General features: G+C 42.9%; 1 protein-coding gene across 2 annotated transcripts; it reads right to left on the bottom strand.

The window, feature by feature from the left end:
• Positions 1-1122: 1122 nt before the first annotated feature.
• UGDH (UDP-glucose 6-dehydrogenase) lies at positions 1123-25134 on the bottom strand. 2 transcript variants are annotated; one of them, XM_081924556.1, is made up of 12 exons: positions 25060-25134; positions 19472-19640; positions 17041-17142; positions 15427-15627; positions 15091-15288; positions 13725-13872; positions 13089-13183; positions 11066-11196; positions 8189-8322; positions 5211-5302; positions 5002-5112; positions 1123-3155 (listed from the first exon to the last, which is right to left on the bottom strand). In XM_081924556.1, exons 2-12 carry the CDS (start codon positions 19631-19633, stop codon positions 3045-3047), a joined length of 1485 nt encoding a protein of 494 aa, XP_081780682.1. In that variant the 5' UTR covers positions 19634-19640; positions 25060-25134; the 3' UTR covers positions 1123-3044. The 2 variants fall into 2 exon arrangements, with proteins under 2 accessions (XP_081780682.1, XP_081780681.1); XM_081924555.1 differs by lacking the exon at positions 25060-25134 and adding an exon at positions 23958-24994.
• Positions 25135-25396: the final 262 nt, after the last annotated feature.

Here is a 25396-nt window from a genome sequence, read left to right as displayed (position 1 = left end):
TTTACTATCAAATAGAGATATGGTTAAATCTGGCTGGATTTTACCATGCATCAATAGCATCCCTTAGTGTTTCACTATTTAAACATTGTTTTGTGAAAAGTTTGATCTGAACAGCAGGTGTACTAGCAAACATAGGGATAGCAGTGTAGCATGGGCTTGTGATAGCATTATCAGCAATAGGTTGCAATTCCAAGATGTGGATATGAACCATACACAGCATTTATGGGAGCTTTTCCACAGCAGCTCTTGTTGTTGAAGAGGCAATGCATTATGAAACTTTCCACAAAAGAGCTCCTGCTCAAAGAGCAAACTCATTTTAAATGGAACTGTTCAAATGCTGCATGCATACACGAGTGTTTCTTTATGATGTCACCATCATTCTGCGCACACACAAATTGTATGAGATGCTGAGTGCAAAGGCGAAGGACCTCCACTGGATGTACAAAAGAAAACTCAGAAAATTTGGCTTGGTTTCTCTAATTAGTTGAGACTGACATAAGGTATATTTAATCAATTTCAAGAAAAGGGAATGGATCTTTATGGAAATTGGAATTATCCTTTACAGAGGAGGAAAATTTGATCTTAGTATTTTGTCCAAACAAACTGTTAGAAATTGAGCACTGCACAGCTGGGACTAAAACCCAATAATTAATATTGATCTAAGGAGGTGTTTTATCAATTCCAAGGGGAGGGGGCCTCTTTTCTAACCCCATCAAGTATTTTTTTTAAAAAATGCTGCATATTTCTATACTTCACACTTAAGTCTTCCATTTTGCAGTACTAATCCCTGAAATTTCTGTGTGTGTATTTAGGGTTGGAAGGATGGATTAAAAAAAATTTTTTTTGATGAAACAACTGTACCGTTATAAGGAGGTGTAGTGAAGGTGTGTTCATTGTGGGGTGGGACTGCAGAAACCCTTCAAAAGGTTTGCAACAGCATGGTGTCATTTGAAGGTTATGCCGCACTGATAATATTTAGCATCCTCATCAATACTTTTTAGGGCTGGGAGGAATACCATGGTTTTCGTTATATATCTCATGCTGGGAATGTCCTCCCCTGCCTCAAAGGTATTTAATAGAACCAACTTAATGCTGGAAAAAGCTAAGCATCACAGTAGACTGTTACCAATGAGTAGACAAAGATTTATTTTTGTAATCACAGTGAGGTAGTAAGCAGATTATAATATATGACATAAGGTTCTGTTCTGCTGCAACTATGTGAACTTTTTGTTCTGGCAATATTCTTGAGCGTTAAGTGTTGAAACAGCAGTGGGAAACCATTGTGTTTCACGGCAGTCATGAATGATATGCGGTTGCTTTATGAGTGATGTCCCTTCCAGAAATTGGACTTAATGCAAAAATATATGTTAATGAAAATGGTTTGGGAGACTGTTTTGCCAGAAAGGCAGTTCTAGGGAGCAGTGCTTGCAGTTGATCGAAGGAAAGAGGAAGGATTGTGAGCTTTTGCTCTGCTTCCACTTCCGAAGTATAAGAATGTAGGAAGCCCAAAAAACAATTTAAAACGTTATATGACTTTTAGCAAGTTGAATAGATTAAAGAGCTACTAACAATGCGCTGATTGGAATTCCGCTTCCTAGCTCAATGCCCTGGTAATGGGGAAAGGAGGAAGCTGCCTGTTTTTACCAACATGCAGAGCTTTCACTTTAAGAACCCTTGCTCTAATAAAATTAAATCTATGATCTAGAGAGAACTGGACCTGGTGTGATCTTCTAGTAAAGACAGCATTAGCTGTAGCAAGGATTTGACTTCAGAGCCACTGCAGAAACTTGGAAAAACCACTTAACCTTTATTTCTGGATGAAATCAAAAGTTGTTGAAACCAAATAGAAGCAGCTTTTGGCTACAATAGGAAGCGAAAACTTCCTTATTCTCTAACTTTCAGTGGAGGCTGTAAAAGCTACTAGCCCATGCTTGTGTACCTAAGAGAATAAAGTACAGACTCCCTGTTATAAAAAGCTTATCTTCCTGCTCGCCTTGGGAGGATTTTTAATGACTTCTGATGATCAGGTTTGTGGCTAGTTACAGTCTTGCTGTAATGGTAGAACAGTTAGCAAAATATAGAGCACATATCCAGACCATTCCTCTTTAATAGGGCTCTCAGGTTTGTAAAGTTATATTGCATATGATTCATATACTGCTAAGTACCATATTTTCAGCCAGTTCTACACTTCTATAGAGGTATGTTATTTTATAGACAAGAACCTGCTGCTAAAAGGATAGGATAGGAATGAGGCAGCTTGTCCCAGGCAGGGACAAGTCTCAGGATAACAAATAATCATTGATTTTATTATAATGTTACCACAAGGAATGTATTGACCTCAGGCTGCCTTCTGATCCCGAAAACCATCTCTGCAGCCATCCCAACACCAAAATTGGAAGATGTGGTGTTTCATGGGAGCAACAGACCTTCCATTGAGCCCCGTGGTTCACATATTATGGTAAAAAGAAAAGCTATCCTTCAGCAAGCTGCCCACACCTGCCTAGAGTCAAATTAAAATGAACAATGTTGCGTGGCATAGTACAGATTAGCGTATCAAACAAGATGGGAAAATCCCTTTTTTCTTTTGGATTGCAACATACATCGTAAAAATTTAAAGTGCAGTTTGTAAACCTCACAGAGTAGGAAGTCTTGGAAGGTTGAAGCTGAGTTTTTATATATATAAAAATTACTAAAATCATCTATGACTGTACAGTTTTTCACTTCAATGACAAAAGTTCCAGTATTATAAAAATAGAGATTATAAAACAGATTCTGGATTGAAATGTCCCAGCTACAATGCTATTATTGAAAAAAATGTCTTCATTATGAGAAAATATTCAGCATGATTCAGTCAGAGTTAAGTACTTTTTAGTCCTGTTGATCTCAAGAGGAAATCTTTGAGGACATGGTTACCTGTCCCATTGATATCAAAAGGACAAGCACTTAACTTTGGCTCCATTGTGTCCCATTTCCCCCCGTTTTTTGTTTTAATTCATGCTGGTTTACAGCTCCCATGGGAAGAGCCCTTCTGTGACAATTGAAACCTATACCCTTGGCTTCTTGAGAGGAGGATCTTGCAAGCTAAACTTTGGTATGTCACATGAAGAAGCAAACGGAATCCTTTTTGCTGACACCTTCTTCCCAATTGTCTCAATCTGAAGGGAACAAAACATAGGGAGGTTAAGTCAGGCAAAGTATACAACCGCTGGTGTTCCCAAAATGATGTTAGGACCCAAAATGGGATTTCACAAGTGCCTTCTGAAGTCACACGGTCCTCTTGGGCCAGTTCAGGCATAAATGTCCCTCCCCAACCCAACATCTCTAATGTGCCAAGACTGAGAACATGCCTAGGTTTGTGTGTTTCTACCAGGTTCTGATCAGTGCATATAGAAGGCAGCAATCAAGCCAGGAGATCCCTTGTTTCTAAAATGTATCCTGCATGTTGCTAGTGCTACAGAAAGGTTTCAATATCTAGAGTTCAGGGACATCTTTCCTTCAGATATCTGAACCAGAATATTCCACAACTATTACCTTCTATGCAAGATAAATGTTGCAAAGACAGGGAGGATGTATGAACGCCTTAGGCTGGTTCTCATTCTCACTAGGTGTATTAAGAACCTTACAATGGTATAATGAGGGAACTAAAGACAATTCACTCCTGTCCCCCACCCAAAATCAGGACCATGCACATCATATCAACCTACTTAATGCAGACAATGGTTCGCCCCAAATCAAGCAGGCATACCTGAGAGAGGAAAATGAGCTCCAGATTGTGCTTTTATATTGCAAAGCACATGTGATCCTTGGATGAAGGGCAGTATAGAAATTTAACAACTAAGATAATAAATGATAAATAACCAGGGTTTCTAGCCAATTTGATCTGGACAAAAACCTTTTCGTTATTCTGAATGGGCTGGTCAGCCACATCCTTGGTGTGAGTACAAAGCTTTCTGCTGAATCGTCCTTTATTTTTTCTCCAGTTGCTTGCCAAGCTGCAGAATATTGGCAACTTTTAGGACAAAAGCATGCAAGTTCATGGTAAGGTAAAGGTAAAGGACCCCTAGACAGTTAAGTCCAGTCAAAGGTGACTACAGGGTTGCGGCGCTCATCTTGCTTTTAGGCCGAGGGAGTCGGTGTTTGCCCACAGACAGCTTTCTGGGTCATGTGGCCAGCATGGCTAAACCACTTCTGGTGCAACGGGACACCGTGACAGAAGTCCGAGCGTACAGAAAACTGTTTACCTTCCTGCCGCAGTGATACCTCTTTATCTACTTGCACTGGCATGCTTTCGAACTACTAGGTTGGCAGGAACTGGGACAGAGCAACAGGAGCTCACCCTGTCACAGGGATTCAAGCCACCAACCTTCTGATTAGCAAGCTCAAGAGGCTAAGTGGTTTAGAACAAGTAACTTAGCTACATCCAGGAATGACTCAAGGTTTGTGCACAGGTATCTCCACAGATAAAAGTCATGCACTGCTGCTGAAGACTCTGGCATTGCCCAAGGCGCCACCACAGTATGCAGCCTAAGGTATGTATTGCCCAAGACACTGTCCAGGCCCACCACCAACATCCTACAAACCAATACCTGCCTGGAACAACACGGGTAATCATTTCTATATTCTGACTTATCATACAGCTTCAAGTTACAAGAAAGGAGATTCCAAACAAACATCAGGAATAACTTTCTGATGGTAAGAACCGTTCTGACAGTGGATGGATTCCCTTGGAACGTGGTGGACTCTCCTTCATTGGAGGTTGGATGGCCATCTGTCATGGATGCTTTAGTGGAGATTCCCACATTGCAGGGGGTTGGTAGATGACCCCTTCCAACTGTATGATTCTATAAAGCCTAGAAAATACGCAGCACTCTCAGTACACTCAGATTAATACCAAAAGAGGCCATGATGGTGTAGGAATTGCACAAATCCTTGCTCTGCTTCCCTCTAAAACCATGCAAGGATTTTAATGTGAATTAGTGGATGGGCAAAAGCAAAACTTACTTGGAAGCCAATGCTCTGCAATTCATTATGAAGGTCATCAAGGACTCTTCTGCCATCAAAGATGAACGCTGGCTTCAACATCTTTTTGTGAATTCGCTCGTAATCCAGCTCCTATATATTAAAAAAAACCAACAACTCAGAGGCTGTTTCAGGGATGGCAGTTGCTAGCCCTGGTTCTTCTGAATGTTGCTAAATGGCACTCTGTTTACCTTAAACATGTCCCACTCGGTGCAGATAACTAGGGCATGGGCTCCATCACAGGCTTCATACGGGTCTTTGCTAATGGTGACTAGTCGAGACACTGTAAGGAGCAGGGAGGAAGAGAAATAGCAGGAGTGTGAATTGATTTCACTATTATCTTTTAGTCAATCTTTATTGAGTTAAAATGAATACATCCATACAGTATTTGCCATTACAAGCTTACAACAAACAAACAAACAAACAAACAAACAAAGAAGAAAAAAGAAAAACGCAAGATAAGGACAAGGGTATAAAATCAAGGAAAAAAGAAAAGAAAAAACATACGTAATTATGGAATTCCTCAACATTAAGTATTTTGTTAATACATTGATTATTCACACAATTAGAAATAAAAAGTGCTGCAAACATTTAAAAAGACTTTCAAGTATTCTCATTGTACTTTATCTGTTATATACATTATACCGCACAGTTACCTGTTTCTTGTGATTTTTCATTATACCTGTTACCTTTTATGAATTTCAAGGATCAGTCTAATTCTGCCAGATTTCTGTTTACACCATAATTTTCTAAGTATTCTTTATATATTCTCAATTCCTTATAGTCTCTCTGTTTTGTCTGTCTTACTCTTTTTGTCATCTTTGCTAGTTGCAGGTATTCTACCATTAGATTCTGCCAATCCACTATACTGAGTATTGATTGACTCTTCCAGTTTCTTGCCACTGATATTCTGGCAGCTCTTATCCCATACATGGTCAATGGTCTTTTTGATTTTCCAAGTTGCTTTGGCAGCATGCTTAGGAGGAAAATTTCCGCAGTCTTTTTTAAAATTAAGTTTAAGTAGTTTTTTTGAGTTCCTTGTATATATTATTCCAAAATTCATGGATTTCTATACAATTCCACCACATGTGTAGATAGGACCCTTTCTCTTTTTAACATTTCCAACACATGGGTGATCTGTTTTTATACACTTTGGCAAGTTTTGTTGGGGTTTGATGCCACCTGTACATCATCTTCATAGTATTCTCCCTGTGAATTGATTTCAATGAGAGATTTGTGGCACCATTTTATGCCAAACATTTGCTGGCACAGGGTCTGGGGAGGCTTTTTCTGGCTGAAGGATAGGATGAAAATGTTTTAAATCAAGGCCAAATACACTGCTGCTGTAAAGGACCCCATGACAGTTAATTCCAGTCAAATTTGACTATGGTGCGTGGCGCTCATCTCGCTGCTGTGATGGATAGGTTTCAGATGCACTGATGGAACATGCTGCCAACCATTCCACAGGCTGGTCTTGAACTCTTGGCCCAGAACGGCTGTGTGTGATGTCTGAAGGCATCCCGGCCAGGAAACTATGTGGGTGTTGGGTGGTGATTCTTCCTCCCCCCTTTGGGCTTGAAAGCAGAAGTGGTAAAGGCATAGGAGGAGCTCCACACCCCTGCCTGGAGGGCTGCTTGGGGACTGGGAGCAGTTGGGCTGTTGGTTGCTGTGCCATTGGGGCTGATGGAATGGCAGCATCGCAGTATGATCCTGTGTGATGCTTATGTGTCGATGCTGGCATGTGTGTGTATCAGTTGTGGAGAATTCATAATCCCCACCCACCCAATGTATGGGCAGTATCTGGATACTGGCAGTAGGACAGTCCCCGACTGGTGGGCACTGGCAGTTTCCAGGGACACTGGGGACATGCCTGTTGTTTCCCTGCCATGTGCATTTTCTAGTTGTGCATTTTGCCCCTCCTTTTCCAGGCTGAGCACACACTGGTGACGGCAGCTGTCCCACTAGTTCAGCAGCACCGTCTTTCTAGTTGTAGTACAGTGACTGCCTAGGATTATTCTGGACTTAGAAAGCATAAAGGACTTTGACTGGGCAATAGCTTGCGATCTCTGCTATTATAGTTCAGTATGCAGTTATAGTCAGGACTCTGTGTACTCTGTACTAATAAATCAGTAACTAAAGCGGAGCATTGAGGATGGCTGAATTTTGGCTGCAGTACACTTCGTGCTGAAAATCTTATTCAGCAACTCCTCTGACACCCAGCATTTCATCAGATATTTCCTATACACTATCAAGCTCAACTGTATAGTGATGAGGACTAGGAACGTGCTTTAAAACTCAAAAAAGAGATTCTCTGGACCCCACATGCCATACTATGAACTGCCCCAACCCCACTTTCCACAGATACACAACCCACCTACAACTTTAATTTGTTGTTGTTTAGTCATGTCTGAATCTTTGTGACCCCTTGGACCAGAGCATGCCAGGCACTCCTGTCTTCCACTGCATCCTGCAGTTTGGTCAAACTCAACTTTAATTACAGCCTAACAAATCAGCTCGCTTGCCTTTTATGGTTATCAATGGGAGGTCTGTTCCATTTGAGCATTTGAGTTGTCAGCAGTAAGGAACAGGAGTTTTCCAGTTTATGCCTCAGTCCTGTGAAACTACCTCTTGAAAGAGACACATCGGTGTTCTTCACTTCTGACTCTTAAACAGCTTTACTCCAAAATGTCCTGCACTAGATGGAAGGAGGAACATGCTCTAGGTTTTGCTACTGTTTTTAAGGGTTTCCCACTGATAACTGGGAAACACTGGCCTGTGAGCGCTCCAGTTGGAAAACAGCCTTTACCAAAGGTGTCATGAACTCTGAAGAAGCACGAACTCAGGGCACAAAGGAGAAACGTGCTAAGAGGAAGGCATGCTTGGCAAACCCTCACCTGTGATCAACTCCCGCCCAGAAACCTATGTCCCCACTGTGGAAGGACGTGTGGATCCAGAATTAGCCTTCACAGTCACTTACTGACTCCCTGCTAAGACTGTGTTCATGGAAGACAATCAGCTATGAGTGATCGCCAAAGAAGAAGAAGAAGAAGAAGAAGAAGAAGAAGAAGAAGAAGAAGAAGAAGAAGAAGAATAGCAGCTTGTTTTTATTGTACAGACAATCCTATACCCTCAGAGCTGGAGGAGCTTGTAAAAAGCAAGCCCCACTCACCTTGATCATCTTCAGATACACCTGGATGAGAAAGATCTAGGATGATTTGTTCCTTTAGCACTTTAGGGTCGTAGATATGAAGTTTCGCTCCTTCATCCATTAAATACTTGCTGATGTAGATGCTGGAGGACTCTCTACAGAAAACACACACAACCCCATCAACTTTTTACTGAGAAGGCTTCATGAGAATGTTGCATTCAGTAACTACAAGCTGCAATGTGATTTGTGGAATGCAAGTGGGCAGGAGGTAGTTGGTGCCCTACGGGATCTTAACTTCTTAGTAACTTACTCCTTAGTAAGTCCCCTTGAACACAGTGAAACTTTATTTCCAAGTAAACAGACAAAGGCTAGCACTATAAATCTGGCATCTGAAGCCTCCCGGAAATCAAATCATTTGCATGATCATCATGATCGGACAAACCTGGGGAAACAGTGTCCCTTGTTGTCATAGTCTTATCTTGCAAGAGTAAGTCTTATATTGTAAGGTTTTGCTACTAGCAAAACCAAATGAATAAACAAGGAATAGAAACAAAACACAGCTTTCCAGCAGCTTTCCCCACCTTGCCACAACATTTTTCCAAGCTTGCCATTCTGCACTGTAAAGGTCTCAAAAAAATGCCATCTTTTCCTCTTAAAAGCTGTGGTTAACAGAGCTTTTGTCAACTCAAACGGTAAAAATCAGGGAATTACTGCTGAGTCATGGCCTTGGCTTACTCTATTAATCCTAAAGCCATAAACAGAGAAGGGCCACTCCAGGCCAAAGGTAACTAGAAAAGAAGTTATCAGATGGCAAATTAGTTGCAGATTGTACAGAAACTATATTATATTAGAGCCAGTGTCTCCAGAACATTTTTTAAAAATACAACTCCCTCCTCCTCTGTGTCTCCCTCTCTCTGTCTCATAATATTCCACTGTCTTAACATGAGCCTTAATTAAACTCCCCTTTTAACTTGCGCCAAATCTGATCTTCCATGTCACCTGTTTATATGACCAAAATCCGTTTTTCACTGCATTACAACTGGATACACAATTAAGCTTCCACTGTATGGTCCGTTGCCCCATCAGACTGGTTTTTGATCTTTTGTGAGGTCTGTAGCACTAAAACTCAATCAAGCTGCACTACTGAGCAACTGGATGAACATCTGTCTGCACAGCCAGCTTTAAATGTGCACTGAACTCACCACAAGCCAAGAACAATTGCTGGGCAGATAAATCAGAGCTCCAAATAAGCTAAGCTCGGGTAAATAACAAAGTTCCATCAATTTAACAGGTCAAGGGGAAATTATCTATCCTATCAGTTATATTGTTATCCAATTACCTGGCTTGTGTCATGAACTCAAAACCAGGAAAGTTACCCTTTTGTTCACTAGAAACTGGTGTCTGCCACAGAATTCCCATTCTTAACTATCACAGCCTTCTTTTTTCATGTTATAACAAGAAAGTTTCTAGTTCTCAGGGTCCTATAGATGACATTTCGAACCCATAAAGATAGAACCTACAAAGAGCAGAATGCAAAAAGTACTTTCACAGGCACCTAGGGCTTGGACATACCTAGTGGGATTTTTAAAATCTTGTTATTTTCTTTAAAAAGCAACCCAGCTCCATGCCATAGCACAAATTACTTCTAAAAGTCACCTTGGTTTCAAAAGCAGTTTGCACAAGTGTCTGCAGGAGCGGGCTACTGTTTAAGACAAGTCCTAGGGCACAAGGAACTAGTTGTGCAGTTCTTGGAATTCTGGCCAGAAAAAACCCCCTCTTTAATAGGGCAGAATTTCCACCTTGAGTCGGAACCTCTCCCCATTTTTGGGAATCTCTATGCAACATAACCCTCTGGGTTACAGGGATGATTGATGGGTGGGCCAAAGAGGCTGGAGACTGCCCAGGGGGCATGGGTAAGTGGCTGCAAGAAAACCCCAAAGGCAAATGGGTCACAGGAGGTCAATGGGCCTGTGAGAATTTAGCAACTGTTTCCTGCAAATTGCCCCCTTTAGGGAGAAACTCATATTCAGAGAAACCTGTGTCTCAAGGCACAAGCTTGTTGCAACATGCGCCAACTGCACAACTCTCTCTAGAGTCAAAAGTGAGGGCCAGAAGATGGAAGGAAAGAGGGGGAATTCCCTGACTCAACCAATCGAGGGTCAGGGTCAGAACGTTGGTGAGCACAACCCTCTCTCCTTAGGACATGGGAGCATCCCAGGTAACTGCCATTCCCCATTGTGGCACAGTCCCACATGCCCCATCTAATGTTTTCAGAAGTTCCCCAAGATGCAAGGGTTTCTCCTCCAGTGAATCAGTGGGAGAAGCAGAGGCTCATATGGCATATTCCTTTACCTGTGGAGTTCTCCTCTCCATAAGCTACATCGCTGCTTGGAAAAGAGATTTTAAAGTTCACACAACTGAGAATGTCCATAGGTTATGCAGCAAGACTGTTAAAGAGACCTCATGCAAAAACAAAGAGCCTTTTGAATAGAAAGATGGGCAATAATGCTGCAATAATAAACAAGTTATTGAGGTTGTATGCAACAGTGTTGCTCCACTGGGGGGGGGACTTCTGTCAGCAGAATGGAAAGCAGCTATCTCCAGCAGTTTCCCCTCCCTCCAACAGCCCCCTGAGCACACCCACTCACCCAAATCTTCCTCAAGGGCTTTCTTCTGGAGCATATTTAGGGAATGTGCTGAAAACAGCTCCCCTCTTCACTCTGCTGATGGAAGCTTTATATCAGTGCAACACCTAAGGGTACAATCTTTGGCATTTATTTTGGGAACAGTGTCCTGTTTTCCTCTGAATGCAGGTTGGGTCTGTTTTGGCTCATGGCATGAAGCAGCTCAGAGAATGGGTAACTTTTACAATTGCAGCTTGAGCCAACTTTGTGTTACCTTGTGTCTCCGGTGTCTTTCTTGAATGCAAATCCCAAAATAGCAATCTTCTTGTCGGTGACAGTGTTAAATAAGCTGTCAATGATCCGAGAAGCAAATCTTCTCCTCTGATAGTCGTTCATGTCGATCACCTGCAATTGGATTGGATGCAGAGAGCCACATCAATGGTAATATATAAAAAAATTGTCCAGTAGCACCTTAGAGCAACTAAGTTTGTTCTTGGTATAAGCTTTCGTGCGCATGCAAACTTCTTCAGTTATATTTTGACTGCGTCAGACCAACACGGCTACCTACCTGAATCTATATCAATGGTAATGCACTGTTAGTAGTAATTTCCATGAGTCTGCGCTTGATAAAAGGAGTGCGCAGGATCTCAAATGCCAAAGGATAAAGAAAATGCATGCAGATCAATTACATGTACACATGTGCTTATTCTGCATTAATGTACATATTCTTCCTAGTCATATTTGGTCTAAAATGGCTATTTTAAAGTAAGGAGCAATATCACGGCAGCAAAGCAGCTATTCTGATTTGATCACAGAAGACCATGATGGGGATCCAGGTAGCAGAAATGACCACCAAACTCCCACTCCTCATCACTCAGCATTTTCAAATGTTTCTCTACAACATGGCTTAGAAGCAGGAGGCTGGATCTAGTCTTCAGTTAGTTGCACTTATGTCCTATAGATTTGAATGAGAGCAATTAAATCATGACTAACCTGCGTCGCTGATTTCAATGTGACTTAAGTTCAACTAATAGTCTGGATCCAACCCATGCTCTTAAAAAATAACAATGAAAAGGCCAATGAGGCTAGTTAATTTCTGAACCCAATAGGAGAAAAAGCCAATCTTGTGATTATTTCAAGCCTGTAGGACCTTTGGTTGTAGAAATCTGCTTCCTCCCCAGTGCCAGAGACCCATTCCACACCAAGAGGTCAAATTTCCTGGGGCCCTAGCTTCCTCCTCCCTACCAATTTCTGCAAGTGGAAAAAAATGGATCACTAGTGGCCTATATCCTACCCTCTGGGCAGTCTGACTTTCAGAAAGAATCAGAACTACAGTGGTGCCCCGCAAGACGAACGCCTCGCAAGACGGAAAACCCGCTAGACGAAAGGGTTTTCCGTTTTGGAGGTGCTTTGCAAAACGAATTTCCTATGGGCTTGCTTCGCAAGACGAAAATGTCTTGCGAGTTCCTGTGGGGTTTTTTTCCTTCCCCCCCCTTTTCCCCAAGCCGCTAAGCCGCTTATCAGCTGATCCGCTAAGCAGCTGATCCGCTAAGCCGCTAAACAGCTGATCCGCTAAGCCGCTAATAGCACTAATCCGCTAAGCCGCTAATGGGCTTGCTTTGCAAGACGAAAAACCGCAAGACGAAGAGACTTGCGGAACGGATTCTTTTCGTCTTGCGAGGCACCACTGTAGGCACATTTTGTGAGATCGATTTCCGGGACTACTTTTGTAGTTGGGTGAGGCAGACTGATTAGGTTGTCAGCTTCACCCTAAGCAATTGCTGGTGCAGATTCTGTTGTATACTGGCTTCTCCTTCTCCCTGCTAACCCTGAACTTTGTAACTCTGGATTTTTCCTTTATAGAATTATAGAACCCATTGCCAAATCCACAAATTCTCTACGGGCACTCCAGCTACTTGCTTCCCCTGGGTAGTTTCCTTCCTGCCTAAAAGACTGGTCCAATATGCCCAAAGTGCTCATCTATGTCCTTACTGTGCAGTGCCCTGTTGGGTTCAATAGGACTTATTTCCAAGCAATGTATTTGATGTAAGACTGTCACTCAATCCCAAAGCTATATAAATGAATGAAAATGTTGCTATATTTGAAAGTAGTTTTTCTTCCCAATCAGAACTCAAAAGTGATTAATAATTTGGTCCTGAAAAGCAGCAAAAGGGGTATTAACAAAAGTATTAGTGATGTGAAAATAGATGCTATCCTCAGTTCTAACAAAACACTTGCTAACAAGGGAGGAGAATAATTATATTAAGAGATTTAATTTCCACTGAATTCATTCTTACCTGTTGCCAGTAACGAGCGACTTCTGACAAGTTCAGAGCCTCACAGAGATAAACCAAGTTCAGAACATCTTTTTGAAAACAGCTCCCACCAAATCCTGTATGGGGGAGGAGGAAAGCTCATTACTCCACCTGTATGATTTCTCTTTGTGCACTCTGATCCTAGGTACATTTAATGAGACACACACCCCTAAAGAGTTCAATGCAACCTTAAAAACACCTGATGGGTACCTTTATATGCAGCGATAGCTAACCAAAAAACTTATTTGCTTCAGGATCAATGCTGACCAGTTTTAAGAGCCTTCCAAATAAATGTATATGCTTAAGAAGTTTCTCTCCTGAGAACATTCTATGTCCTGTTAAAATAAGCAGGATTCTGTAGCTAGAGTCCAAAAAAGGAATTAAACGTTTGGAAAACACACACAAAAAATTGGCAACTGTTATTGAGAAAAATCTGGGTTGAAGATCAGACTTAAGAATGCCACAAAACTCATGTTTAGAAAGGCCTGTTGTCTAAACACCATATTGCCACAAGTCACAACCAAGACAGAAAGAGAGAAAGAGAGAAAGAGAGAAAGAGAGAAAGAGAGAGAGAGAGAGAGAGAGAGAGAGAGAGAGAGAGAGAGAGAGAGCATTTACCAACACTGGCTTTCAGAAATTTGCTTCCAATCCTTTGGTCCATTCCAATGGCTCTTGCAACTTCTTCAACGTCTGCACCTGTTGCCTCACAAAGAGCACTTATGGAGTTGATACTGCTGATTCTCTGGGCAAGGAAAGCATTAGCTGCCTGGAGATGAAAAAGAAACAAGAAAACAACCTCAGAATGTTACTTTCTGCTGAAATGAATGGCGGATGACAGATTAAGTATGACAATACATCTATTATGGGAACAGAATGTTAGAAAGTGGGTCCTAGAAAATCCATATATCTTTGTTAGCAAAGCTATTTATTATATTACATCTATGTTAGAACATAGCTACTTTATAGGAGCATAATGACTTCTTTATCAGAAGCACAGTCACCCACACAATTCCCCAATACCAGGGGCACATATGTCGTATCATATTACCTGATAGTGTAACTTGGCACTGGACAAAGAAATAAATATCCTGAGATACTGATTGCCAAATTTACTTCTAAAGCCACAAGAGCCAGTGACAGGCCCCTTGTTTCAGATCTCTTCCTTTATAAACCCACCTGGTGTTGGATTTAATTTGCTTTAGGGTTTCTAATAGGCACTGTCTAACCCCACCAAAATGAAATAGAGCTTGTTGCAAAATTCTTCTGAGGAAGGCAGGTAGTTTGTGCTTGGTCAGCAAAATCAACTTTAAGGTACAGTCAACGTACACTATTGAACGTAATCCGTTCTGGAAGACCGTTCGATTTCTGAAACGTTTGACAAACCGCAAATTAAAAGCAGAAGCCTCAAAACAATAGGGAAACTCAAAACAGAAGCCATGTAGCATGTTCGGCTTCTGAAAATCATTTGAAAACCGGAGCAGTTACTTCCAGGGTTTTGGCATTCAGAAGCCGAAACATTCCAAAATGGAGGCGTTCAGGAACCGAGGTTTAACTGTAAATAGCAGTGGGGGTTTCCCAAGCCAAGGCAGCAGTTTCAAGGCTTATTCACATGGGCTACTCTGCTACGACGAGGACCTGGGCAGGCCTAGGGAGCCTCTGGCTGCTACTGACTTAGCTACCCTGCTCTGACCAGTGGGCCACACAGTCTTGGATAAAGCAGCTGAGGACTTGGGATCAACATGCTACAGACAGTCACACCATGTAAATATTGCCCAGATGCCATCAACCTTTGTATGATGCCTTGGGAGCATGAATCAGTGGTGCAGTTCAAAAGCCTTTTTGTGGAAACAAGACAGATGAAACTTGCTTCTTCTCTGATATTTTATAACATCGCTTTTCAGAGGCTAACGAAATACCAAAGATCTAAGCCGATACTTCATACTTTCTCTACTTTGTTGATGTCAGAATTTCAAAGGATACCAACCAGTTTGGAAAGTTCAGATGACCAAGTGTTGGTTGTAAGGATTTTCTCTTTGGGCACCCACTGCTCATAGACAGCGCACAGAGCGCGAACTGCTTTCTGACCCTCGGGCGTCTCATCTCCACCAATCAGCACACGGTCTGGATTCTTCAGGTCTTTGATTGCTGTGCCTTCAGCTAGGAATTCTGGGTTAGACAGAACCTGCACACAAAGACCAAAGACTGAATCTGAATCACAGAATGATAAAGTTGGAAGGGACACCCCTAGGGTTATGTAGTCCAACCCCAAATGAATTAAAAGAGAGATCAAAATGCACTCAATTCAAAATGGTTATTTTACCTGCAAATTTAAGTCAGGTTTCGTGTTGGCATCAAATATACGACGAATGCTTTCCGCAGCACGGACAGGGACGGTGCTTTTCTCAGTCACAATTTTGTATCCGTTTGAGTTCTGCACAATCCGTCTTGCACATGCCTCAATGTATTTCAGATCTGCTGCCCGACCTTTTCCCATGCCATAGGTCTTTGTTGGGGTATTAACCTGGTTGCAGGTATAAGCAAAGGACATTTATTTAGGAGGTTGAAAAAACGTTGATATCCCCTTTCTTGGCTGTCATATTAATGTAAAATTCTCATTCAACTTTGGCTAACTAAGGAAACCAAATTTACATCAAAGTCCAGATGTTAGGTACTACAGTGGTGTATTTGCCTTCAAGCCTACAATCTCAGTTGGTGTTTGAGGAATAACATCAGGTAGGGATTCAGTCTGAGTATATTTATTAAGCTGCAATCAAAGGAGGAATTTTCAGGGATTCCACCAGAGGCCTCTTCAGCACAGCTCAATGCAGATTATGTGGCAAAGCCAAATGTCTACAAGAGCTTTGAGATCAGACTAGCTCTCTCACCTGCTCAACTTAAGGACTCTGCTGTTCTTTTTTCCCCTCTTGAAACAAACTACCTCTCCCAAAGAAACACAGAAACACATATAGTCACACAGCGTGCATGCATCCTAATTTATTGAATGAAGAAAACCCTTTCCAGGTTTGGGGAGTGGGGGGAGTCTTCATAGAAAAAGTAGTTTAAAATAGTTTAAAACAGGCCTCGGTACAACTTGCATCCTCGTTATGTGAATGGCTGCATCCACGAAAAGGAAGTGCCGATATAATTCCTTCCAACATAGAGAGATTTCTGTTCCATTGGTTCATCCAGCTGCTGGCTGGCACAGTGAATGAAAGAGCTAGCAGAGCCATCTATCACAACACAGCTACTAAAGAAGCATCCCTAAGCTCATGCCCAATTTATGAAAAGGCCATTCATGGCATCGAAGAGAACTTTAGTGCTCTGAAATCTTTATTCTGGGGGCAAAATTGCTTTTTGCTTCTCCATGCCCTTTGATTCGTTTTCTCTAAATTATGAAAAGGAGTGCATTTCAGCAGCTGAATTGTCTGAATCCCAACACACAAAAGAATTCTGACCATTGATTTCCAATTTGTTGATTATCTAGAACACACTGTTAGCAAGATGAGATTTGCAATTCATTTTTCAAAGTCCAGTCGGGGCATTCTCTCCTCACCCCCAACACTTTTTATGGGATGGGCTATGACTCAGTGACGGAGTACAGTACTTGTTTTCCACACAAAAAGTCCCAGATTTAAATCTTGATATTTTCATGTAAGGCTAGGAAGAACTATCTGAAAGCAAAATTATTCTACCATTTAAATCTGCAGGCACCACACAAAATTGTCAGTGCTGCTACTATTTATATTTGTGCTTGTGGAACTCCCAAAAAAGGGCAGAAAGGTTTTTGTATATCTGTGCAAACCTCTCCCTCCCTAACATGAACTAGCCAGCTGAGAGTAGCTTATTGAGACAGATGGAGAAAGAGACTCTGCTTTCTCCCACTTCCGAAAATTCTTGCCCCTAGCATTATTCAAGGGGGAAAGTAATTACTTACAGAAATAAACACAAGATCAGCATCTCTGATGGCATCATCAATGCTGGTAGAAAAAAAGAGATTCTTTCCTCTGCAGGATTCTACCACTTCTTTTAGCCCTGGCTGGAAAAATAGTATCAGCAAGTTATTTAAGGGTTAAAATGTGCTTTATACCTGAACAAGCAGCATGCATTCCCCATAAGAGACCCCCAACCCCTTTGATCAAGATATTTTGTTCTAATGCTTGGCTTGTGATCATGAACAAACCAGGAATCATTGTTCAAAATAAACTCTAGTTTGGTAAAGAAGCCCACTTCAGAACCATGGTGTGAAGTCGGTTTGTTTTCCAATTAACTGGAGTTTATCATAAACCAGGATTTCTGGCCTGCAGATAAAAATGTCAAGAATCAGGGAAAGCAAAACTGAATCCTGGGCTCATTGTTCCTCCCAGCCTCTGTGGGAGGAGGAGAGGCGACTACTCAAGCCAGAGGCTCTGATGGGCTTGCATAAATTTGTACATGCAACCCTAAAACATGGTTTAGTATTCTGTGCAAACCCAATCACAATGGCTGGCATGTACAGTGGTACCTCTGGTTACGTACTGAATTCGTTCCGGAGGTCCTTCAGGTTACAGACTCCGCTAACCCAGAAATAGTACCTCGGGTTAAGAACTTTGCTTCAGGATGAGAACAGAAATCGTGCTCCAGCGGCACGGCAGCAGCAGGAGGCCCCATTAGCTAAAGCGGTGCTTCAGGTTAAGAACAGTTTCAGGTTAAGAACGGACCTCCGGAACGAATTAAGTACTTAACCCGAGGTACCACTGTATTAAGAAGCATACCCAGTTCCCACTGATCCATCTCAGTATATATACTTTATACTCTGGATTAAAATTTAACTCATTCAGAGAAACAGGGCTTTAACAAAGGTCACTTGCCATTATTTACCCTTGATGCAACCTGAACTATAAACTCCAGCAGCTGTTTTAAGAGTAACATATTCAGGTCATAGGGCTGCCATAGGTCTGGTTTCCCCCGGGATTTCAAAGGTGGTGCTTTGTCCTGGATTTTAGGCACGTATTTGTAAAAAGAAGCTCAACAATGTCAAGAGTTTCCTTAAAACAAGCTCAACAACCTTTGATAGCAACCCTATCAGGTCATATATTCAAAAAACAAGGAAGCACTTTAAATCTCAATAATTTTAAGGAACTCAGAATTCTAAGTGCCCCATCCCTTTTTGAAGACTGACTTAAAACAAATTGTCATTTAGTGTAATTCTGTGCCACAATTTGCTGCAATTTTCTAAACAGAAACAATAATTCAATGTTCTATTGAAAAACATGGCTGTGCTTCTGCCAGTGTACCCTAAAACAGCATTAACCACTGCTCTGATGTCAGTGTCAACCACTTCCCCATGTCTTAAAACAGACATGTTTCCCATTAATAAACCATTTGTGAGGTAGATAAAATTGAATCACCGCTCTACAGTCAGAAACAATGTGCTGACTCTTCACAGAATTGTGCAATTCCTGGATGTGCAATGCATGTTCGTTTTAAATAACCAAATGGCAAACCCAGGCCCTAATCAGCAAAAGAATAATCTTTCGTAAAATGTTATGTTCTTTAGGGAAGCCTGAAAATAACCAGATCTAATGCCCTGTCCTGAAGCATCTAATCCTGTAAACCTGGAACAACTTCCAGCCATTTACATTCAAATCAATTTTGTGCCTCATAGAGCGACAAGGATTGAGTGTCTCTTGTTCCTTCTACAAACAAACTTGGCTACTTTTCTGGCTCGGGGAGCTAAGCCACATCGAGGAACTCAACCCTTTCAATGACGTGGATGTGTTATATGACTCTTACACATAAAAAAGAGGCCAGAGTTTTTTCTTTGAATTCCAGGTCTGTGCCCACATCTGCAGTTTTAATTATGTTTCCCTCCTGCTAGTTGTGCAACTAAAAGAGAGCAGTCCACACTACATCCTGTGATATGTTGCTGGTTGTGCTCCGTTTCCTAGCGCAAAATTAAGCACCCCTTTAAAGGGGCACAAATGATTTCAAGCTCTTAGAAGTGTTGCATATGACTCACTGCTTAGCCGTTGTCCAAGCCCTCCTCTTTTGCTATTATATTACCATTAAATTCCCCTTCCATCATGAAGTTCACTAAGCGGCCTTGGGTCAGTCACTATTGCTCCGTTCTACTCAGTTCACTTGACTGTTGTGAAGGTAAAATGGGATGTCCCTGTCTTTTGCCACCCTGAATTCCTTGGAGGAAGTAGGATTCACATGCTAATAATGACAATAGCATTAAAAAATAGCGATAGCAAAATAAAAAAAGTAAAGGAAGCACACATTTTGGGAGGCATCTAACAATGAGATACAGCCCAGAAGAGATATGTGACATGACAAGTATAGTTAGGTAAGAATGGAAAACTGCATTATTAAAATTCAGTTACCTCATAAATTGGAAGTGTATCGGAATTCCATGCATTGATTCTAGCTTCATTGACATCAACAACAGTGACCTTAATTTTCGGACACATATGTGCAATGACAGAACACGTTGGTCCACCTACATAACCAGCACCAATGCAGCAGATTTTCCTAATTTCAAACATGATTGTTCTGGTGAGAAAAAAGAAAAAATTGGGAAATGTTCAGTTTAAAACTACTGTGAATGCTAAAACCCAGTCACATACTTAAGTGCTCCTACTTATTCACAGTAAATATGGCATAAAACATTCTCCGTCTCCATTTGGAAGTGTTTTAAAGCCCAGCTTACGCCAACTCAGCAAGACATTTAACAACATCTGTGAATCATTATTAAGACAGCAACTTTTTTCTAGCAAGACCAAGTGAAAACACAAGTGTCTCCATTGTAGAAAAGTGTTAAACAGCTTCACAAGCAAGTATTTGTGGGGGCTACCTCACCCACATAGCTCACAAATACTGCTTCTCTACCCCGCAGCCGTAAGAGCACTGTATGTTTCTCTGTTGGGGAAATTGAGTCTTGCACTATGGAAGCTACAGAGTTCTGTGCACACTGCTCTCCTAATCTTTTTCTTATGGTAGAATAGGAGAATGAAGATGCCCAAGCTGTCATAAAACTGTCCCTTACCCAGCCAGGGAAACAAGGCAACACTATGGCGATTGCCCATGTGGTCCTCAGTCAGTATTCTGATGGGGCTGAATGCACCATTGGTCTCTGACCCAGTGGTCCTTGCAAATGCTGGTTTTCCCTATAAAAGTGGGATATCACAATCATGCCAACTGACCCTGCCTCTCCAGCACATCCAACATTCATGTGTTGGTCATCACATTTCTATTCTTGCCTTTGTGCAAGGTGTGTAGGCTCCGAATTTGTGCAATCCAAACCTACGCACAGGTAGGCATCTATGCAAAGTGCTGAGAGGCCCCTCTGGCCCAATATCAACCCTCTTCCCTCCCCCAGAATCCCAACGTTTCTCCTGGACACAATCACTGAGCAAAGGAGTTTTCAGAATTAAGAGAGATCTGGCAGGCATATAACTGGTAGGAGGAAAAGAGAGGCACAAATGAGGTTGTGTCTCTTGCTAACCAAGTGTTTTTTTTAAAAATGCAGGCCTGTTAGATGAGAACCAGCCTTTGCAAAGAGCCACAGTATGGTACATTGCAAGTCCTCCTCCCCTGGATAAACACTGTAGGCTTCGCCAGCAGCTAGAGTGAAGGGCCTATATTCACAGAAAAATTCAAAAGCTGCATTGTAGCCACAAAATAGGATTACCAGCTGATGCTCCCAAGAGGCCTTGCTGGAGGATGACTGAGTTACAAACCTTGCAAGGGGAATGTCAGAAGAACTCCAGGCAGGCTTACATGGGCAGCTCAAGGTAAGAGTATGGAGAAAGCGTCAGAACATTACAGTAGCATTCAGCCCCTTTCTCAAGAAGTGATATTAGCAGCGGGTTATTGTTGCTCTTCAGGCATACAGAGAGAAATAAAAAGAGCCAGTGTGGTTGAGTGTCAGATGGCTACACAAGAGATCAGGGTTCAAATCCTCACTTAGCCATGAAGTTCACTGTGTGACCCACCTCTCAGCCTAACCTACCCCACAAGGCTGTTGTGGGGATTAAATGAAGATGGGGGAACCATGTACACCATTGAACTTCTTGGAGAAAAAGGCAGGATATAAATGCAACAAATAAAATGAAAGAACAGAACAGAACAGAATCTCAGGCACCATATGAAGCACCGTATGGATGCAGCAAATTGACATAGGAGAGATACTGAGTTTTCTTAAGGAAAATAGAAGTAAAAGTTTTTAAGGTCAACCGTTATTAGTGTTATTAGCTACTGGCAAACACACATGCCTCTCTGAAACAGGATCTTTCCCTTCCCAGCAGAGGAAAATGAATCATTGAACTTGGATGGAATGAGGAAAGGGGTCTGTTGTGCAAGAGACACTCAACCGAATATGTGAGGATTTCAAGAACTGGTTTGCCTTGTGCTTGCTTGTGGCTTAGCTGCTCAGAAGCTGCCCCAAACCGTTCAAATTACAACATTTCTCAGTTTTCCTTCTTCAGGCAATTTGTTTTAGGGCTGGTTTGATTGGCTTTCTCTCCCAGCTTCCATACTTTGTCTATCACATTTTTGCCTAGGCAGAAATTAGAAGTCAAGCTAGATGCATCTTCCATTAAAACCAAGAGGCTTTTTGCCACTGCTGGCTAAGCATTTGGTTTAGCATATCTACACCAATGAAATTCCATCGGCTCTAGTTTTCTTCCTGTAGACCACTAAAACTCCTTTTCATGCAAGATAGGGATACTATCCTCTTCTGCTGGCTGCTAGTCATGATGGCAATGTACTACCTCAAGGATCAGAGGCAAGATGTCTCTGAATACCATTACAGTGGTACCTTGGTTCCTGAATGGCTTGGCTCCCAAACAAATCAGCTCTTGAACGTTGCAAAGTGAATGTTCCAGTTTGCGAACGTTTTTTGGAAGCCAAACGTCCTTTTCAGCTGTCGGCATTGTTTCTGGGGCCAATCAGAAGCTACGCCTTGGTTTGCGAACATTTTGGTAGTCGAACGGGCTTCCAGAACAGAGTTCGGGAACCAAGGTACCACTGTACTGTGAATCACAAGTGGGGGGACGGCTGCTGCACTCAGGTCCTATTTGCAGACTTTCCATGGACATCTGGTCATTCACTGTGAGAACAGGATGCTGGTCTTACATTTGATCCAGCTCTTCTTATATTATATTCTTATGCTGATCAAATTATTCATGCTACCAGGAGAAGGTGTATGTGTATGTGTGTGCATGCTAACATATGTTCCAGCGAAAGACTCATTGAAAACATGTCATCAGCGAAAAGAACAATCTTCTATCTTTGTACCTCTGTATCCAATCATGAGAATGCAGCTTCAAAAGTATGGAATGCCTATGCTAACAATGATGGCTAATATTTTACAGATCTATCTAATAACATTTGCATAATTATTTCAAGAGTTCAAAGCATTTCACATGTGTTGTCTAGCTGTAATCCTTATAGCAATCTAAAGATAAGTCAATTATTATTCCTTATATTGCAAGGGAGGCTGAGCCCAACTAGTGAGCTAACTCTATATAACAAAAGAACATGGGCAGAGTAATCCTATACCAATTATAAGGACAAGATAATATCGCTGCTATGCTAGTGGAGTTGCTGCTCTCTCAGTCCAAAATTCCTCAATGGTGCCAAAAGCCAGCAGGCACATCCTATTGCCCCTCTCTGGGAAGGGCATTCCATAGTTCTGGTGCCACCACTGAGAAGCCCCTGTCTTGAATATGGGGGGAGGGTACCTGGAAGAAGAAAGAATATCTGAACATAAAGGATGATACGGAGGCAGGTGTCTTTTCAGGTACCAGAGGGAGCTCAGTCCCAAACCGCAAATGCCTCAGTCTGAACGTAAGACTGACACCAATATTCTGGGCCCAGAAATAGACCAGGAGCCACTATAATTATTTAAGCATTTGCTACAATATGAACTTGAGTTAGTAAGAGTGCTGGATTGGAGAAACCTAGCTTCAAATGCTTGCCTAGTCACAAAGTCCACCAGGTCAGTCACTCTCAGTCAAATTCGCTTAACAGGGTAGTTTTAAGGATAAAACACGGCAACTTCCATGTAGAGTTCTGAGAAGCTTTGATAAAAGGTGGGATACATATGTAAGTAAATATTTATAGTAAGAACACTTCAGTGTTGAGTATAGTAAAATGGGATGTGTTGTTAAAAATTAGTAATGGCAACATATAAATTGCCTCCTGATTGACTTCCAGAAGACTAAATCTGCACACAGAGAGTATTAAATGGGTGTGGTAGTTATTCCAGATCATAGATTGGTGGAGTGATCTTTGTGCAAAATAAATGATTCTCGAATACTTCTAAAGAGTAGCCCCATTTTAAACAAACCCCCAAAACGAACTCACTAGATCTATATGCAAGTATCTGTAAGGGGACAATGAGAGCATTTCAGAGCAATTCTGAAATAACTGCTTTCAGAAGAACTGAAGTCTCAAGTTATTTGGAGTCTTAAATTCCTGCGTGTGTACATGTAGGGATACCACATACCGATAGAGGAAGCAGCATTGCAAAGCGGTTGAAAAAAAAACCCTCACAAGAGTCATTCAAACGCCCTGACAAAGGGAACCTTAGTCTTCTTCTGAAAAGGGAGTATCTCTGGTATGCCTTAGATTAAACAGCAAGCTCCCAGGGAAAGCCATTAAATTTAACATCAACGAAAGGCGAAATATACACGGAAACCCAAGGTAATACCTCCTTCAAAATCAAACGATCCCTTTGTCCGGTAAGAAAAAGGCTTTGGTGAAAGGGTTTCATCCTGCGCAAGGGGGGGAAGCAACCCCGGAAAAGCGAGGGTGGAGAAGAGGAGAAAGTCCGCAAACATTTTAAAGAGGGAAGGGAATACATACAGCGATCCGCGGTCCCGGTGCCTTGGATGGGCAGGAAGCGAAGGAGGCTGTGCCGCAGCTGGACGGAGCAGGAGCGGATGCGGCCAGGCAGGGATCGAGCAGGCGAGTGGATCCCAGGCGCCGGCGCCGCCCCGCTTTTAAAGAGCCGCTTTCCTCTATTTCCCCCCCGGAGGGCAGCGGAGGATCCCTCCCCTTTCCCGCCCGGGCAGTGGGAGGGAAAAGTGGGGCCCGGGGGCGGGAGGGTGGCGAAGATCTGGCCGGGAGGAGCGAAAAAGGAAGGCGGCGATCGGGCTAGGAGATCTCGCGCTGCGGAAGAGCCAACGAAGTATCCGCCGGCATGTTTGGGAGTTTGCAGGATGGATGAATGAATGAAAGCGGGATACTGGGAAAGCAGTACTGGGATGGCTGGAAAAGAGCGAGAGAGCTGGAACAAATCCGCAGGGGGGCGAAGGATCCCTGGATCTCGGAGGGAGGAAAAGCAGAAGCCCATGCAAGGGATCGGGGACGAAAGGAGGAGGAAGTGAGGGGAAATGAGATTTATTTTTGGAGCCTGGAGGTATTTGGAGGCGGCCGAGGACAGCAGCTCCTACCGGAGAGATGAGGCGGGGAGATTTGTGGGGAAGCATAAAATGCGGGTGGGAATCGTTTGGGAGAGCGAGGTGTCCTCAAGGATCTTGAGGGGACGAGCGGGGTCTCTTATTCCGCCTCTCGCTTCCGCCTCCTTCCTCTGGCGAAGGTGCTGATATTTTTATTATCAAAATTAAAACCCCGCCCATTTGGCTAGGTTTCCCCAGTCACGCTGGGCCGAGGCCGCCAAGCCGGCCTCTACCTTCTCCCCCAGCGAGGAGGCCCAAGAAAACGCCGCTGCCCGAGGCCTAGTCGCCTCTGGCTTCCCGCGCTAAGGGAAGCGGGCTGGGTGTGGCGGCAGGCAAGGCCTCGGGGGCCGCTTCGGCCTTGCTGCTGCTGCTGCCCCGGAGCTCGGGCCTCAAATCCCTGCTGCACATCCAGGCGAGCGCCCTGAAGCTGCGGCGCTTACGCGGCCCATCTTCCCAGGCCCGCCGCCTCAGCGACGTGGCTTTTCCCGGGCTTGGCCAGAGTTTACCTCACGCGCTCTCCGTCTCCGGACGGCCGAGCGAGCGAGCGCCTCGGTTCCTCCGTCCAGACAGGCCGCGTTTGAGGGGAAATTAAAGCATTTGGGGCGGGGGGGGGGCGAGGAAGCCGTGTGCGGCCGCCACTCTCACGGCCTCGCTTTTATTTTATTTTAATTTTTTAATGGAGGCTTTTATTAGGTGTTGCTTAGGGAAACGGTATACGCAGCGACCTTTTGATAAAAGAGGCTGGGGCCGGAGTGGCTTGACCACCACATCTCTCTCTTTTCACTGGGAATTGGTAGTTCCGTGAGGGGAGCGGGAGCCTCACCCCAGTTAGGAGCACCCCAG

This window comes from Podarcis melisellensis (genome assembly GCF_964234715.1).
Source record: "Podarcis melisellensis genome assembly, chromosome: 9".
NCBI classification, from domain to species: Eukaryota; Metazoa; Chordata; class Lepidosauria; order Squamata; family Lacertidae; genus Podarcis; species Podarcis melisellensis.
The sequence above is the reverse complement of the archived record's forward strand: the minus strand, read 5'-3'. Positions and strand labels throughout refer to the sequence as shown.